This window comes from Lathyrus oleraceus, chromosome 7 (genome assembly GCF_024323335.1).
Source record: "Lathyrus oleraceus cultivar Zhongwan6 chromosome 7, CAAS_Psat_ZW6_1.0, whole genome shotgun sequence".
Lineage (NCBI taxonomy): Eukaryota > Viridiplantae > Streptophyta > Magnoliopsida > Fabales > Fabaceae > Lathyrus > Lathyrus oleraceus.
Window position 1 is genome coordinate 108,547,051 of NC_066585.1, and position 19,090 is coordinate 108,566,140.

Here is a 19,090-nt window from a genome sequence, read left to right on the forward strand (position 1 = left end):
TCAGACAGAATACTACCCTTGATGGCCTTTTGCGACGTGTACTGGATATCATACTCTGTCAAAATCATCTGCCAACGAGCCACTCATCCGGTAAGAGCCGACTTTTCAAAGATATACTTTACTGGGTCCATCTTAGAAATCAACAAGGTAGTATGGTTCAACATATACTGTCTTAGTCGGCGAGCAGCCCATGCCAAAGCGCAACAAGTTTTCTCGAGCAGCGAATATCTTGTTTCACAATCGGTAAACTTTTTGCTAAGGTAGTATATTGCATGCTCTTTTCGACCAGACTCGTCATGCTGTCCCAATACACACCCCATCGAATTCTCTGTTACTGAAAGGTACATTATCAGAGGCCTCCCAGGAACTGGAGGTATAAGAATTGGAGGTTTATGCAAATATTCTTTTATCTTATCAAAAGCTTTTTGACAATCATTGTTCCACCTGATTGCTTGATCTTTTCTTAGCAATTTAAATATCGGTTCGCACGTAGCTGTTAGGTGAGATATGAACCGTGCAATGTAGTTCAGCCTCCCTAAAAACCCACGAACCTGCTTTTCTGTTCTTGGTTCAGGCATTTCTTGAATAGCTTTTACTTTCGCTGGATCAACCTCAATCCCTTTCTCATTGACAACGAAACCTAACAGCTTTCCAGATCTCACTCCAAACGTACACTTGTTTGGATTCAGCCTCAGTTTGAACTTTCTCAATCTTTCGAACAACTTTTGCAAGTTTACCAAATGCTCCTCTTCTGTCTGAGACTTCGCAATCATATCATCCACGTACACTTCAATTTCTTTGTGCATCATGTCATGAAAGAGAGTCGTCATAGCTCTTTGGTAGGTAGCACCGGCGTTCTTCAACCCAAATGGCATTACCTTATAACAGAACGTGCCCCAAGGTGTAATGAATGTCGTCTTCTTCATGTCTTCTGGCGCCATCTTGATCTGATTATAGCCAGAAAATCCATCCATGAAAGAGAAAACCGAGGACTGAGCAGTGTTATCGACCAATACATCAATGTGAGGTAATGGGAAGTCATCTTTCGGACTGGCTTCGCTTAAATCTCGGTAATCGACACACATCCTGACTTTACCATCCTTCTTTGGCACGGGTACGATGTTGGCCACCCAAGGGGGATAATTGGTAACTGCTAGAAAACCTGCATCCAACTGTTTCTGAACCTCCTCTTTGATCTTGACATCCATATCAGGACTAGTTCTGCGAAGCTTCTGCTTTACCGAAGGACAATCTTCTCTGAGAGGTAGTCTGTGTACCACAATATCTGTATCCAAACAAGGCATATCTTGATACGACCATGCAAAGACATCGACGTATTCTCGCAGCATTTCAATCAGCCCTCTCTTGACCTTTTCCTCTAAAGCATCCCCTATCTTGATCTCTTTCTTTGCGTCCTCAGTACCAAGGTTAATGACTTCCAACTCTTCCTGATGAGGTTGAATGACCCTTTCCTCCTGTTTCAATAGTCTGGCCAATTCTTTGGGGAGTTCACAATCTTCTTCACTCTCCTCTTCGGCTTGGTAAATGGGATTATCAAAGTCATACTGAGCCATAACAGAACTGTTTTTAATGGAATCCGCAAGATCAATTCTGCACGAACGATGTTTCATGCTTTATTTTAGAAAAGAGTTCAAGGAAGTCACAAAAAACAAAAAAAAAACATTGCCATTTTTATTGTTTTGAAAATGAAAGTAAAAACAGAAAGACAGTGAGCACAAATTTGATTGCAAAACGTCCTTTATTGATGATAATCATTGAAAATTCAAAACATGATGCGGCCCTATAATGAACCACTACGCCCTGGGCAGAGCGTAGGGCTTTCATGCAAAATGCAAAACAAAAGAAAATTACTCTGTCTGAAGAGTAACTTGGACTATTTCTTCAGCAGTCCAGTTGTTGATCTTCTCTCCTGGAGCACACGGGCGCACCCAATCATCCATATCATAATCACTGTCACCATCTTCATTGCCTGTTGCAAAGACATCCCCGTGATTCATCAATCCAACACTAGTGAAAGTACACGACCCTTTCTGATCCTGGACACCCTGCTCTGATGATTGAAAAGGCTGATAACCAATGCCAAACATGTCTTCTTTTACGGGCACATCAATCATCTTGCCCCAGCCTTCCGCGTCACCTGAATGAATAACCTTCAGAGCTTGTTTATAGGACGCAATCGAGGTACCTGGTTTCTTCTGTTCAACAAAAGCCACCTTCTCAATACTGACAGTCTCAAAAGCTTGACATAGAGTTTCATGAATTTCGCCATCCATCTCCACATATTTGAAGGAGGATAAATGGCTCACAAAGATGTCCTCTTCGCTACACACGGTCACAACTTGACCATCCCACACATATTTTAGCTTTTGGTGGAGAGTCGAGGAAACTGCTCCGGCTCCATGTATCCAGGGACGCCCCAACAGATAACTATATGCTGGTTGAATATCCATCACATAGAAGACAATATTAAACACTTTCGGGCCGATCTTCACAGGCAACGTGACTTCACCACAAACTGATCGCTTGGATCCATCAAAAGCACGGACAACAAGATCACTTGGTGTGAGAACAACCCCTTCGGCATCAAGCTTACTCAGAGCCTTTTTTGGAAGCACATTCAAAGAAGAACCGGTATCAACCAAAACATGCGACAAAACGGCGCCTTTGCATTCCATCGTGATATGCAGAGCTCTATTATGATTGCGACCCTCAGGTGTCAAGTCTAGATCCGTGAATCCCAAACCATGTCTCGTGTTAACATTTGCAATAACACCTTCGAGCTGGTTAACAGAAATCTCTTGAGGCACATAAGCCATATTCAACATTTTTAACAGGGTGTTACGGTGTGCCTCGGAACACATCAACAGAGAGAGAATAGAGATTTTTGACGGTGTCTGGTTCAACTGATCCACGATCTTGTAATCACTTCTCTTGATAATTCTCATGAATTCCTCTACGTCCTTCTCAAAAGAACCCTCGGGCACTTCCTTTCGCACTGGTTCTTTTTCAACTACAACTTGTTTTCCCTTTATTCTAGCAAGAGCCTCAGTATTGTTATCCTTCGGAACCTGTGGTGCAAACAAACGACCACTTCTCGTAAATCCTCTGAGTCCTCCCACATTACCCACAGCTGAACCAACTGTTACTGGAGTCTTATTTGATGAACCAATCGTCACTGGAGAAGAAGCATTGTCATAGTGCCACGGAATTGCTCTACTATTCTCATAGGGTCTTCCACTAGGAGCAGTGATGGTGGTAGGAGTATTGATAGTTACTGGAGCATTAATAGTCGCGGGAATACCAACAGTCACCGGAGCATATATGGTCACGGGCGCAGCTACGGTCACAGGAGTACCAATAGTCACAGGCGCACTTGGAGCACATACAAAACCTTCTGACGGCGTAAAGTAAATGGTAACGGTCGATACCTCTTCACGGTCTTTCACTATTCGATCAAACTGTAAACAACCTTCATTCATCAATCACTGGATACCTTCTTTCAATTTCACACAGCCGTCTTCATGATTACCACAATCTGAACAATCCTCGTCACATCCCGGGAATACTCCCCCTCTAAGCAGGCGTTCCTTCACTACAAGCAACGAAGTCTGAACATCATCAATATTGACTACCAAGTTCAAATTTTCCCCACCTTCCACATTATTTACTTTGGGCCCTCCATGCTGAGGCATAGGATTATTCACCACATTCGGAGTAGGAGCAAAGTTAATCGTCTTGGCATCAATCAGATCTTGAACTTTATGGTGAAAAGCCCGACAATTCTCGATGTGGTGCCCTGGCGCACCAGAATGAAAATCACAGCGGACATTAGCATCATAACCAGCGGGAATCCTTGTTAATGGAGCCATTGTGCGAAGTTCAACAAACTTTAACCTGAGCAGTTCAGGGAGTAATTCAGCATAAGTCATAGGCGGCGGATCAAAATGTCGATCTGGCATTCTTTGCCTTGGTTGGAATTGGCGTTGTTGTTGTTGTTGTGGTTGTCCTCTTTGTGGTTGTTGAGGTTGGGTTGCTGAAATAGTCACAGCAGCAACTTGACGGTATTGTTGTCCTTTGTTTCCGTGTATAGCATTTGTCTCACCCTCTCTCTTTCTGGATTCCCCTGAGAATGGTTTATTAGCACTTGAAGAACTTGAAGGACCAGGGTCTTGGATTTTTCCTGCTTTGATAAGACTTTCAGTTCTTTCTCCGCAAATCACAACATCCGAAAAACTACCAAACGGGAAACTTCCCATACGATCCATGAAAACACCTTGCAGGGTTCCGATGAACATATCTGTCAATTCTCTCTCCAACATCGGAGGTTGTACTCTTGCAGCTAGCTCGCGCCACCTCTGGGTGTATTCCTTGAAACTCTCACCGGTCTTTTGAAACAAACTCTGCAATTGGGTTCTGCTCGGAGCCATGTCCATGTTATGCTTGTACTGCCTCAAAAAAGCTTCACCTAACTCTCTCCAGCTTCTGACAGATTCTTTTCTCAAGTCCATCTACCAATCCAAAGATGCTCCAGACAAGGTGTCTTGGAAAAAGTACATCCACATCTTTTCATCATCAGTATAAGCGGATATCTTCCGGTAATAAGCTTGCACATGAGTTCGGGGACAAGAAGTTCCATTGTATTTGTCGAAAGATGGCGCTTTAAACTTGTATGGGATCCTCAACCCATCAACTAGACCCATGTTAGTAACATCAAAGCCTAAAGAATTTTGGCATTCCATGGCGCGAATCTTTTCATCAAGGGCGTCGACCTTTCTATCTCTCTCTTCCACTTTTCCAAATTCATCATCATCACTGGGAATGGTGAACATATCTTCTTGCTTGTCAACCAAATGAGAAGGATGGTGAACCGGAGCACGTGCCGCTCGAGCATTAGCAGTCTCTGTAATGATGGGTTGTCCATTGATTCTGATACCACGCAATTCGTCACCATTGGCATGGCTGTTGACAGGGTTGGTAATAGCAGCGTCATCGACAGGGGTCTCTTCTGGCGGACTCTGACCGACAGGGGGAATCACTGTTTCTTGTCTCTGGACCAAGGCTCGGAGTTCCTCTTGCCCTTGCACTACCCCTTGCATCATACTCATGAACTGGGCCATGTTGGTCCTCATTTCTGCTAGTTCTGCTTGAACTTGATCCATGATCCTCTGTTGATTCTGCCTTGTTGTGTAACGGTGCGGACGGTACCCAACAATTCTGCCTGAACGGAAACAAGAATGAGAAGTCCTCTTCAAGAACACCTGTAATGATGCATGAATGATATGTGTATGATGCGTATGATATGTTTTGTTTTATCATGGATAAACCTGAAAAATGATATGCATATGCGGGTAAATTTTTTTATTATTATTATTTTTTTATTTATTATTTTTTTTTTAAAAATAAACATGCTATGATGCAAAATGATGAAACAATGACTGGTTGGCTGTGTATCACGGGATCAGAACTTCAGCATGAATTCGGAACCGGGAACCATAGAACACAATCGTCAACTTAGAACCCAAACTTCAGAACCAACGGTCACCAACAAGAACCAAACAAAAGTCACCAACAGGACACGGTCACCATCAGTACCTGTAAATGATTCATTCCCGCCCCACTCACGGGTGTAATCTAGGCCAGGGTAAGGTCAAGAGAAACGCAGGATAAACAATCCTTTCAAGAATATCATCATATGCACACCAGGTGTATGCAACGATAATACCCTATCAGAATCTGAACTGCTCGTGATACCATGTTCCGCTAAGTGGCGCCATACCACCCTCTTCCCATGAATCACTCTATTCCTAGGTGTCCTAAAGTTCACTCATAGCCTGTGTATTGGGCCTTTTACCTCTTGTGACTCCCACCCAACAACGAAACAGATACACAACCAGCACAGTATGCATGAAACAGTAAAGCGCACATAGGATGCAATGCAAGCAGATAAGTATGCAAAGCAATAAATAAATAACACACAATAGACAATAAACAAACAAACGCTAGGAAAGGCCCACTAGGGAAAATAAATCCCCAGCAGAGTCGCCAGCTGTCGCAACCTAAAAAAATAGTGCGAAAAAAACAACCGGCGAGAAAGAAATGACAGAAGAGTCACCACCGTGCGTTATTTATCCCAAAGGAGGGAAAGGAAACGCTCGAGGTAAACCTGAAAAAAGGAAAGGAAAAGACAAGGTCTCGCAACCAAATCTTGGGTTCGGGAGTCGATTATGCGAAGGGAAGGTATTAGCACCCCTACGCATCCGTAGTACTCTACGGGATCCACTTTTGTTGTTCTTGTCTAAAGGGTGTAGGTTTATCTAACGTACTATTTACTAAAAGGGGGGTCAAAAGAAAATGACTCGCACGGATGTCGCATCCACTGCATACGTATCTCATCCGAATATGAGAATCAGAGTCTTCGTAGCTCGGCTACCTAGGGGTTAAAGAGGAGTGTGCTCGCTAAGACATCGCGTCTTATGCCTACGTATCTCATCTGGAATGAGAATCAGAGCAAGCCGTAGTTCGGCTAACTACGGGGTAAGGGTTGAACGACGTTACTACGCAATCTACCAGATGCTCGACCTTTGGAGACTTACTCGCCTGTAGTAGAAGGAGTAAACGTGTTCTTAGGAGAAGAAAAATCAATGAGTTGCTGGGTTTTAGGAATGCTCATGCAAAAAGGAAGTCCTAGACGAAGGAACAGTGCTACCTTAATTGACATGCAAACGAGAGACTATACGAAGCCTAGCAATCCTATGGGGAGACGACCACACCACACAAAACATGTATCATAAAGTAAACCTGCCGACAAGGGGGCTCAAACACACAAAAAAAACATTGCCTCCTATTGAGGTCTTCCAGCTAAGAAAGCGGTAAAATGCGGGAAAGGGGGTAAAAGTACCACACAGATAAAGATCCGAAGCAACAGCAACTAAAGAAATCAGAAACCCCGAGATCTCCCAAGCTAGCACCATCAAAGAAAGTGAATCAGTACAGGTAATCGGAATAAACCTCCAGGTGGTATCCCACAAATAAAGTGGAATACCAAGCATCTCTTCAAGAGTCAGGTGAACCCTCACAAAAACTCAACAAACAGGTTAGGAAGTAATGCATGGATGCAATAGAAAGACATGTCACTACAGAACACAAAACAAATTAGAGCAAACAGAAATATAACTACTGTCACGATCGCTGCTGCATCGCCTAGCGAAAGCTTAGCGAAGCTTCGCTGCAGGCTCGCCTAGCGAAGGTGCTAGCGAACGCCTGCGGGTTTTGGGTTCTTCATTGATAACAGGCCGATCTCGGTAACCCCAAACTCTGATTGGAGAGATTGAATGAAATTGGATTGCACCGGGGTTTGCAGAACAATCTCAGGGTTTGTATGAGGCAGAGCTGGTTCTTTGTCGATGGGTTCCCTTCAGTGTCCGGAGGTTGCTCTGAACTCTGTTAGCTTCCTCTCTGGCTTTGTTAGGTTTAGGTTTCAGATCAGGTTAGCTCAGGTCTTTTCAGGTCGGGTCTTTTTGGGAGATGGGAGTCTAGTATATATAGCCTAATTTTCGTGGCTTTGTGGGCTCAAATGAGAGCAACTCAAACCCAAGACTTTCTGTTATTTTTCTCAAACGCGTGAGCTTCGCCTAGCGAAGGATCTGCTCGCTTAGCGAGTATGACAGTTCAGTTCGCTTAGCGAACCATGTTGCTCGCCTAGCGAGCATGACAGCTCAGGCTCTGCTTTTCCAAACTTGGTAACTTGTGTCCTGGACCTTTGTTCCTTTAATATTAATGCTTTGAATGATGAATAGACCTCATTTGAACATGTTGGAAGTAACCCAAGTCATTCCCTTGTATTGACTGATCACCCAGATAAGACCCACAAAGTGTCTTGGATGATATTCAAGCTTCTTGGATCTAATTCTGATTGACATGATGAAATGCAATATGAAAATGCAAAGTGACCTAAAAATGAATGCATGAATGAGGAAGGCAAATTTTGAGGTGCTACACTTGCCACTAGTGCAAATACCTTAGAGTAATCCATATCTTGTCTTTGAAGAAAACCCCCTGCCACAAGTCTTGCTTTGTGCTTCACTATTGTTCCTTCTAGACTCAACTTTAATTTGAAAATACACTTCACATCAATTGACTTCTTTCTTTCTGGTAGTCGAGTCAGTTTTCATGTGCCACACGAGTTCCTTCTTCATTGCACCTTTCCATACTTTGTCTTGCATTGCATCTTGATAATTCAGTGGTTCTAAACCTACTAATATTACCAAGTGTATTGTTTCTCTTTCCTCATCCACTGTATTATCAGGTATAATTTCATAATCATTCATTCTTGCAGGTATCTGTCTATTTCTGGTTGGCCTTGCTATTTGAGTAGAATTCACTGCATTAACTGGAGTATTAGTTAAGATTGGATTCACTTCATCATAATCAAACTGCATTGGAGTCTGCATTGGAACCACTCTTGTTCTTTCTCCACCTTGGTTCCAATCCTAGGATTCTGTTTCTCTGATTATTATATCTATACTGATCACCAGTTTCTCAGTAACTGGATTATATAACTCATATGCTCCAGTTCGATGGTAACTAACTAAGATCATAAATTCACTTTTATCTTTAAGTTTGGTTCTTATTTCCCCTGACATGTCTATAGCATAATGATCCAAATACCTTGAGATGAGTGATGCAAGTCTTGCTTCCCGACCAACATTCTTCTGGCACCTGATTCTTCAAATTCTTGGCAGGACAATTATTTAGAACATAAGTAGCAGTAGACACTGCTTCACCGCATAATTTATGAGGCAATGACTTTTGTTTCAACATACTTTTAGCCATTTCAATCAAGCTTATATTCCTTATTTCAACCATACCATTGTGTTGAGGTGTGTAGGGGGAGTTACTTCATGCAAGATGCCACTTTCATGACAAAATTGCTTGAATTCATGGGAATTGTATTCCCCTCGTCCATCCATCCAGACTATCTTAATCATTCTTCCATTCTGTTTTTTAGCCATAACCTTAAACCTTATGAACACATTTAAAGCTTTTCCTTTGGTCTTTATCAGGTACACCCGCAACATTCTACTGAATTCATCTACAAATGAGATGTAATACTTATTTCCTCCATAAGAAATAATTTTAAAAGGATCACAAATGTCAGATGAAACTATATTCAGTACATGATTGGCTCTCTTTAACAGTCGCTTTACAAAAGGTAACCTGTTTTGCTTCCCAAGCATGCAAATGTCACATGCTTTATCAGGTGTCACTATCTTAGATAATACTTCTACTAAATTCATAGTATTCAGCTTGCCTAGACTTCTAAAATTTAGATGCCCATATCTTTTGTGCCAAAGCCAATTTTTTTCATCAGGAATTGATGAATAAAGACAGTGCGATTTCGAGACCTTCAAACTATCCTTCCAGATTCTATTTCTAGTCAGAGTTGGTTTCAAAACCATTCATTTCTTCTTATCATATAGCTTCAGTGAGCCTCCTTCCATGATTACTGAAAATCCTTTCTCTACCAGTTGACTAACACAACAGATTACGTTGCATACCAGGGACAAATAACACATCTTCTATCAATGTTATTTTTCCTTCCTTTCTTTGTATGACAATCTTTCCCATGCTTTCTGCCATTAAGCTTTTGCTATCTTCCAGCTTCACACTTGTCTTCTTGTTTGAGTTAAAGTCAGTCAACCACCCCCTGTGTCCAGTCATGTGGTTAGAACAACCAGAGTCTAAGTACCACACATCAGAAGATAGAGCCCCTTCAGAGGTAGTTATCATCGACATGACAAGATATGAATCTAAATCATCTTGCACCAGTCTTTTGCTTTCCCTTTCCAAACCAACAATCTAAAGCAAAGTGACCATACTTCTCATAGTTGAAGTATTGAATATTTCTCTTGTCTTGAAATTTTTTCTTGTTTTGAAATTTGCTAGATTCTCCTCCTCCTTTAGAGGATTCAGTTCTTTCTTCAAATTTCTTCTTCTCTTTGCTATCTGGTGTGACTTCTTTCTGGTGGTTTCCTTTTTCCCGCTTCCACCTTTTCTTCAATTAATCAAAACCTCCCTTTCTTGAATGAGCAATCAGGACCTATTCAGAATCTTTATTTGTCTCTCTTTGATTCAGTCTCAGTTCTCTGGCTTCAAGAGATCCTTGCAGATCCTTCATCTTCGATGTTTCCAGATCTTTGATTTCCTCAATTGTTATTACTATCATATCATATTAAGGAGTGAGATTTTGAAGTATCTTTTCGACCTTCATTTGCTCTGTCAACGTCTCTCGAGAAATCTTCATTTGATTGGTTAATTCTTGAACCCCTGTGAAGAAATTGGATATCGTTTCGCCCTCTTCCATATGCAACATTTCATACTTCTTTCTCAAAGATTGGAGGCGCTCCTTCTTGACTTTGCATATCCACCATAATATTTTTCTAGCATGTCTCATGCTTCTTTCGAAGTTGCAGCATGAGCTATTTTATCAAACACGTTCACTTCAATGCATTGGTGAATTAATGTAAAATAGAGCTTTCTGATCTTTCTTCTTGAATTCTTTGTATGTCGTTTTCTGAGCATCAGTGGCATTTTCTGCTAGCGGTTGAAGCCCCTCTGCTACATACTCAGACACATCTTGGACATTGAAGATGACTCTCATATGAATGCACCATTTTTTCCAATTCTTGTCATTAAGAACCGGAAGATTTGTAGGGAATTTGTTGTCGCCTATTCCAACCATAGCTACCATCACTATTGATTCTGGATCAGAACCAGGTATCGGTCTCGTGATACCATATGTTGGTATTATCACACCTTATCAATGCGGAAGTTAAATTAGAAGAAAAATAGAGTGAGTAATGGAGTGGAAGAGAAGAAAAAGAGTAATAGATATTAAATGAGAGAAAGTTCTATTAAAAGTTATTACACAATTATGCAAGTAGTTATTATATATACACATGTAACTATGATATATACACATGTCCTAATTAACTAAGTTTGAATTAATACACCACACTAAAACATTAACTTAGTTACAGGGTTATATAATAATATTACTCATGTCAGATTCAAATTCACAACTAACAATATTTGATTTCATGATGCAGGGTCTGAGGATTCTTAAAGCTTCATTGACCACAACTTCAACTTTGACATATAGTCACTCAGCCTGTCCATAATAGAGCAATTCTTGCGTGAAAAAAATTCATAGGCAATACATAGCCGTTATTAAAAGCTCAGGATGCTATTCAACAAGTACTTATAAATCTTTGAGCACTATTGTTGTTACATGACATTTGAGAGTCCGTTGTTTGACTTCATGTTCTTTACTTGAGCAATTGTTGTTATGTTTCATACGTTGTCCAATATGCTCATTCTGTATTCTAAGGTTTGGTTGGAGAAAATATTATAGTCCGTTTATTGACTATAATATTTTACATTTATTTAAAAAATAAAAGAAATGAAAGACTTTGATATATTAAACCATGGTGAAATGGGCATGGCTATATATTCCTTACTTATAAATAAAAACTTTTCCAATTAAAAGATAGAGAATTCAAATTCTTTGTTGGCATCTTGAGGGACTCAAGTGGAGCTTTTATTGTAGATTTTAGTGCCAACTTTAGGATCTATTCAAAAGTGTTGGTTGAGTTGTAAAGTACTTTTATAATTTTTTAAAGTACTCATGATGACAAAGAAAACATTATTTTATTCATCTGAAAAATTAATCTGTACAGATGAGGCACTACTTTATATTTGTACTATTTATAGTAGTGTTTTTAAATAGAGTAAAAAATAACAAATTTATATAATTAACTAGTTAAAAAAAAATATTTTCTAAATAATTAAGTTTTTTAAATATAATAGTTTCAAATTATATATCAAAATATCAATGTTTCAAATAATAAAACTGCACATAAGAAGATGTAATAGCGCATGCACTCTAAATTGACTTCACCAGACTCAACGGCGTATGCATTGTGGACATGTCAATGCTTATGACGCATGCATAATTGTCCTAAGAGGACACACCATTCTCTCTTGGGTATGCATGCATTGTATTTTTTTAAAATTATAATTATAATTAATTAAAAATAAAATATTTGTAAAAAAATATTAATATTATTAAATTTAAATAGAATGATAAGGCAGAAAACTTTGTAAATAAATTTTAACGACACGCTTGATCATAACGGCCACCGGTTCCACAATCCGACAGTGCTCTTCATCGTTAAGGCTGCACATGATTATCTACAGGTGATTGTTGTCTCCGAGGATTCATCTGAGGTGTTTGGTGCCTCCCTGGATTCACCTGAGGTGTTTGGAGCAAGGTCCCTAGAACATTAGTCTCATCAATTAAATTTAGCATCTCTTACTAGTTACATGCACTGTCGTAATCGAGTTCAATGCTCATGTTGTCGAAGTTGGATCGTGTTGGTTGGGTTAGAGGTCATTGGTTTGGTTGGTTGAATTGAGATTTTAATTCATTTTGGAACGAAACAATGATTTTTGTGGTTTTTGATAGACATGTGTTGACTGGGTGCTTTGGTAGTGTGATTTTTGGATGCTTTTGTGGTGTGATGTTTTTGTGTATATTGGTTGGGTGCTATTGTAGAATGTGGTTGTATCATATGTCTTATCGGTGCTATGGTAAGATGTGGTGGTGACATATGTTTGTTGGTGGTATGGGTCATGCTCTTGATTTTATGTTTGAGTGTGTGGCATAAATTAGTCGTGAGTTTGGGTGTATATGAGTTGGTAATCGTGTTTGGTTGGTTGTTGAGTGTATGTGGTTTGATAATGTTGTGGGGTTAGTTGTTGGGTTTATGTGGGTTGACAATGTTGTTGGGTTTGGTAATGTTGTGGGGTTAGTTGTTGGGTTTGGTGATGTTGTAGGGTTGGTTGTTAGGCGTATGATGACGAAGCCCGTAGGCGTGGGTCGATCAAATACAGTTGTGTGAAGAAAAGTTTAATATAACTTTTAAGTTTGAAAGCAGAGAGAAATTCTACATAAATTCTTCTTCTTCTTCCTCTTTTCTCAAAACCCTTAATTTTCCTTTCTTCCCCAATTCATATTTCTTCTTCAATAATCATTGTGCAACAAAACAATCTTGCAAAAAAGATTGGTTGATTCATTCGAGTGAAAAGTGAAGAAAAAAAAATTAATCAAAAAAATTAGTTATTGTTCATCAATATTTGATTGAGAATTCTCCTTAGATTTAGTGAAATTCTACATAAAAAATTTGACGAATTTTCAAAAATTATATATAATTACTCTCCCTAGCAGATATGAATTTGTTGATTGAAAAATATGATTTTATTTATCCCTCCGTCTCATAAAAAGTGTCTCATTTGCACTTTTTTTTGTCTTAAAATAATTGTCATTATATAATATCAATGCATCATTTATTATTATTTTTTCCACTATTATATCTTTATTTATTAATTTCACTTTATCCAACCATTTTTTTAACTACAATTAATAGGGATATTCTAGTAAATAATATTAGTTTTATCATAAAAAATAACACATTTAATCATTTTCTTAAGAATCGTGAATTATTCAAATTAAATATTTTTTATGAGACAAAGAAAGTAATAATTAAACTCGACGATGAATTGATTCATATTAGATCCTTAAAGAATTCCAAATACAATTATTGTTCTTTCTATCCTTTAAATTAACTTATTATGCTTTTCTCACATCTTTTTGATCTCGTTCAAGACTATCTTTTAAATTCTTAAACTCGGCTGAAAACAAATTCCACAAATACTTTTCTTTAAAACATATTATTATTAAAGTAAAATAATCAATCAAACATAAAAAAGAACAACCTTCTAGAAATTTAACACATCAGTCTTTTATTAAAATAAACCCTCAACCTTACTTTTAGCACACTTTAAAACATATCTAGTAGCTTAATATCATAGTAGTTCAAACTTCAAACTCAAATTGTATAGTAGGCGTTTTTAGACTTTATAAATATGACTTTTTTTTTTACTTTAGTTGAATAAATAATGCACACTTTGTATCAAAAAATAAACAATTAATTCTTTGTCAGAAATGTACATAAAGTAGGTGCTTTTACTCAAATATTAAATGCTAAATATAAACCTTCACCAAACAAGTTTGTAACAAGAGAATTTTCATGTTTTTTTTTTTGGTTTCTCAAATCTTACTCCTTAGAACATCACATATCAACCACATGCAAAAATAGAAGCAAAACAGTTTTTTAAGATTGCACAAATCTATGAATTCTTGTTTGGTTTTTCTCTCACTCTTTCTCATCATACTCATAGATTCATCAAACTCATCAATAACAACATGTCCAGTGTCCATGAAATTTGTCAAAACAGTCCCTTGGAATTCTTCACTATGTCTTAACTTCAAACCCTTACAAACCAAAACAGAAACAAAACAGTCTCTTTGTTGTCACACTCTCTTGTCTCTCTTTGGCATAGCACTTGCTGAAAATCTCAACAAACACTCACTTTTCCATTTCTCCAACACCTCTACCTCAGAATCTTGCTTACAAGATTACCAATCTAGCCTCACTTCAATCTCACTTCCTAACAACCTTGTTTCTTCATGTTTTGATCCATCTCAGTTTGTTTCTACTCCAGACACATGTGTTCATATTCAATCTGAACAAGATTGGCTTAACAAAGTTGATTCAACAAGTTTAGCACTTCTTGATAATGTTTGTAAACCTGACCTATCAGATCTTGATCATTGTCAGGCTTGTCGTAATCAAGGGGATATGGTTCATCAGATGCTGACTCGAATGGATGGTAATAGCTCACATTCTCTAGATTGTTTTTACTTTACTATACTCTATATTGCTGGAATTGTGAATAAGCTTGGTCCTCAGAGTAATGGTGTTTTGGCTTGTATTCTTATTCTGTTGGTTGATGACAAAGAGGATTCTAAAAAGGAACATCATTATGCTCTTGTTATTGGGTTGGTTTCAGCTTCTTTTGTGTTTCTGTCTTTTCTGTTAGGGTTGTTGTATTTTTGGTGTACTTGGTGGGTGAAGAGGAGAAAGAATGATAATTTGTTATCACATAATGGTGGTTCGATGGAACCGAGTTTTAGCTTAAGAGTTAGACCGAAAAGCGGGTTGATTTGGTTTGATTTTAAGGACCTTTTGAAGGTTACCGATAATTTTTCGTCCGGAAATTTTGTTGGAAGAGGCGGGTTTGGTTCGGTTTATAAAGGGGTTTTACCGGATGGGACAGTTGTTGCGGTGAAAAGGATTGAAGAGTCTGATTATCAAGGGGATGTTGAGTTTTACAGAGAGGTTGGGATTGTTAGTAGCTTGAAACACCGCAACTTGGTGCCGCTTAGAGGCTGTTGTGTGGTTGGTGAGGATGAGAATTCTGAGTACATTGGAAAGTATCTTGTTTATGACTATATGCCAAATGGTAATCTTAAAGACCATCTTTTTCCAGATACGGATAGCGAAAATGAAAAGCGATTACTAACTTGGGCGCAAAGAAAGAACATAATCTTGGACGTGGCGAACGCGTTGGTTTATTTGCACTTTGGAGTTAAACCTCCTGTTTATCACAGAGATATCAAAGCCACAAATATACTACTTGATGCAGGTATGAGAGCAAGGGTTGCAGATTTCGGGCTGGCGAGACAGGACTACAGTCAAAATAGGTCTCAGCTAAATACAAGAGTAGCCGGAACTCGCGGATATCTTGCTCCCGAATATGCACTTTATGGTCAGCTAACTGAGAAAAGTGACGTCTACAGCTTTGGCGTTGTTGTTCTTGAGATAATGTGTGGAAGAAAAGCTCTGCAGCTGTCTTCGTCAGGAGAGCCTAATTTCTTGATCACGGATTGGGTTTCGTCGTTGATAAAATCCGGAAACATGATGAAGGCTTTGGATGGTTCTATCTTACAGGACGGAAATTCCAATAGAAGCATAACGGAGCGATTTTTGACGGTCGGAGTTTTGTGTTGTCATGTAATGGTTGCGTTGAGGCCAACAATTTTGGATGCTTTGAAGATGTTAGAAGGGGATATTGAAGTTCCATCAATCTCAGATATGTCAATGAGTCCCGGAAACCACATGTTTGCGAGAGGCGATTCAACTTGATAGTGAAATCACCTTGTAGTTTGCTAAAAGTTAAGGTATTTTTTCAGAGATTTGTAAATGATAAATGATCTATTCTATTGTCATTACCTGTAAATGCATTTCAATGGTTTGATTTGACCTATAGGTTCTTTTTTGGTCTTCCTCTACCTCTAACTATTGGACTATTCTCCTTACTAGTGTCTATGTTGATATAAACACCAAAGAGATTTTATCATCTTCTCAATTATGGGGACAACACAATTTTGTCTCTAAGTTATATTTCAAATCCTATCTTTGTTTTATGTAACAACTTGTCTATCATAATGTTGTCTTCTATGTTGAACTAGGTTACTCTCTTCTGTTTTCGCACGTGTATTCTTCTGATCAAAATGGCGAATTTCAGCCGAAAGTTGAACATCTGTTTACGTGCCGTGCAGCATCCAACTGTAGTTTATTGTCTTTTATGTCAATCGTGAAATTTCCATGTCCTCTTCTAAGGGAAAGTTTAGAATATGTGTGTCCTCTTCTAAGGGAACCATGAGCATCATTACTTGCACTCCAAGAAACGTGTTAATCTTCACACCTGCACATTTTTGAAGTTATTTGAACTTGGACCTGTAGCGTGGTAAAAGTGCACGGTGGCATTTACTTCGATTTTGAGGCAACAAGGTTCACTGCACAAGTTTATGGCGATGATTAAGAATCAATGCAATACAATCCCCTAATCAATCAATGAATTTGACTAATTAAGATCCATTGAATGAGGAACTGGAATTCATTTTGAACAAGAGAGACACAATGTTGTTGTGCGCGTTGATCCTTGCTGTTGCGGGACACTGCTGTATAGCATAATGTCTCACACTGTTCTTTTCAAGTTCCAACCATTCATCCTAAACAGGTAGCTCGGCCGCGCGCGTTTGAACGCCAAAAACCAAAAACAAACATAATCACTAACTCAGCAACATTTATTTAAGGTCAGTGGCACATGTTTTAGAATGTTCGTTGTGTGCTGAACAAGGAAGAATCTCCATTGTAATAAACAAAATGTTAACGCTATCATTTATTTATTTATTCAACAGAACCAAATTGTACTATATACCACTTCATATAAAAAAATCCAACAGGAATCAAATCCAAAATTGAGGAATTAAAAACAAAATTTCATTCTAAGGAGTCAAATTAACCAGAGAATCCCAATCTAAGTAGTCAAATTAATACATTGAAAGCTATGTGATTTTGTGGTGAATAATATATACTGCATATTCTCTTTTTAAGATTATATAGTGTCTTTTAATCTTTCTCTTTATATCTAAAAATTAAAAACAGAAGATTCTCAATAATCATCACCACTCTATAATGAACAGTCATAATTACACTCAACAAATAGTAACATAACACAATAAAAGGTTACAAACCTCTTATCTTCCCACTTGTTTAATCATTGCATCTTTTTTCTCTTAATCTTCAAGTTATATAAACCAATCAATCTCCATCAACTTGCTCATTCAACCCCACTTTCTTTTCCACACCTTTCAACTTCATCATGTCTTCTAATTCATGCACAAGTTCTTCTTCTGTCAATGGTTTCTATGACTTCCTTACTCAAAGACTAAATGCTCTTCACCAATCACTGATCGTGTCGCATGACTTCATGTCGATCCAATTTGTTTCGGAGGTGATTTCGTCTCTACAATACTTTCATTCGCAGCTAATACTTGTGGTGCAAAATCTTTGTTTACCGGTTGGAGGGAAATGGTTGGATGAGTATATGGATGAAAGTTCAAGGCTTTGGGATGTTTGTCATGCAGTCAAGTCTTCCATTTCTGGAATTGAGAACTATTCTTCAGGTGGGTCTAATATAGTTGCATCATTGGATGGATTCCATCATTTGAATCAAGAGGTTTCACATCAGGTTGGTATGCATTCACACGTTGCGAGAGTGATTTTAGTCGCGTCGGTAAGGTTTTTGATGTCTTTGTCATATGCAATTCAGTTGTGATTGTATTAATATCATCTGAATTGATTGATTGTAAATCTCCATAGTATCAAATATCACATCATGTTCAATGTATCTAACACACATATGCAGGTTCTTAGATCAATATACATTGGTCAAAGGGAGGTTCTAGGATTGGAAGAGGAAAATAAAAGCATGGTGGAAACAAGAATTCAATCATTGTATCAGTATATAAACCAGGACATCACTTTGGAAGCGAAGCTAACCGAATACAACGGCTTTCGGGGCGTTCTTTATGCGATGAGAAGAGTTAGTTCGTTACTACTAATGATTCTGTTAAATGGTGTTGCATATTGTTGGTCTTCATCATGCTTTGATCATCAAGAGAATGAAGGGAACTTGGTTTTCGGATCAAAATTTATGGTTTCAATGGCAAGATTGCAGCAGAAAGTTGGAAAGGAGATAGATAAGATTAATGTGCAGCCAAGGATTTTGTTACATGAGTTCCAACAAGCAAAGGTTGCTATGGAGGAAATGAAGGTGCAGTTGGAGAGAATAGTAGTTTATGGAGAAGTGTGTGAGATTCAAGAAAAAGTTGAGAAGTTGAAAAGTTGCTTTGGATTGTTGAAAAGTGGAGTTGAGAATGTAATAGAAAATGTTGATGATTTGTTTGATGAAATTGTTGAAGGAAGGAACAAGATTTTGGACATGTGCAGTCATAAGTAGATACTATGTAATTTACATACTAGGAAGGAAAATGAAGCATTTAAGAAAAAGGAAAAAAATGTTGAAAAATGACATATGTAATGTAAATAGAAATCTCTAGTTTTTCTTTTCTTGCATTTCTTTTTATTTCATATTGAAAAAAAAAATCCAACAACAAATGGGTAGAGTTTTAGCCTCACCAACAATGCTTATTATATCCTCTCTACTTTGAAGAGAAGTGATTGGATTTTCTTTTATGTAGTTGACATCTTCAATCTCTTTTGTTGATTCCTCTTGCAAGTTCTTTAAAAACCATGGA

General features: G+C 38.2%; 2 protein-coding genes across 3 annotated transcripts; both read left to right on the top strand.

Moving 5' to 3' along the window:
* Window positions 1–14,126: 14,126 nt before the first annotated feature.
* LOC127101499 (probable receptor-like protein kinase At1g11050) lies at window positions 14,127–18,327 on the top strand. Of its 2 annotated transcripts, none has more exons than XM_051038929.1 (2): window positions 14,127–16,165; window positions 18,199–18,327. In XM_051038929.1, exon 1 carries the CDS (start codon window positions 14,274–14,276, stop codon window positions 16,128–16,130), a length of 1,857 nt encoding a protein of 618 aa, XP_050894886.1. In that variant the 5' UTR covers window positions 14,127–14,273; the 3' UTR covers window positions 16,131–16,165; window positions 18,199–18,327. The 2 variants fall into 2 exon arrangements, with proteins under 2 accessions (XP_050894886.1, XP_050894885.1); XM_051038928.1 differs by lacking the exon at window positions 18,199–18,327 and adding an exon at window positions 16,457–17,203.
* LOC127102278 (uncharacterized) lies at window positions 17,653–18,792 on the top strand. The gene is made up of 2 exons (XM_051039670.1): window positions 17,653–18,021; window positions 18,199–18,792. The coding sequence occupies exons 1-2, from the start codon at window positions 17,653–17,655 to the stop codon at window positions 18,790–18,792; spliced, it is 963 nt and encodes a 320-aa protein (XP_050895627.1).
* The last annotated feature ends 298 nt before the right edge of the window (window positions 18,793–19,090 follow it).

Coding starts and splice junctions, on each gene's coding strand:
- LOC127101499 (XM_051038929.1), top strand. CDS start 14,274: ATGAATTCTTGTTTGGTTTTTCTCTCACTCTTTCTCATCATACTCATA.
- LOC127102278 (XM_051039670.1), top strand. CDS start 17,653: ATGTCTTCTAATTCATGCACAAGTTCTTCTTCTGTCAATGGTTTCTAT. Junction 18,022..18,198: donor ATCAAGAGGTTTCACATCAG/GTTGGTATGCAT, acceptor ACACATATGCAG/GTTCTTAGATCAATATACAT.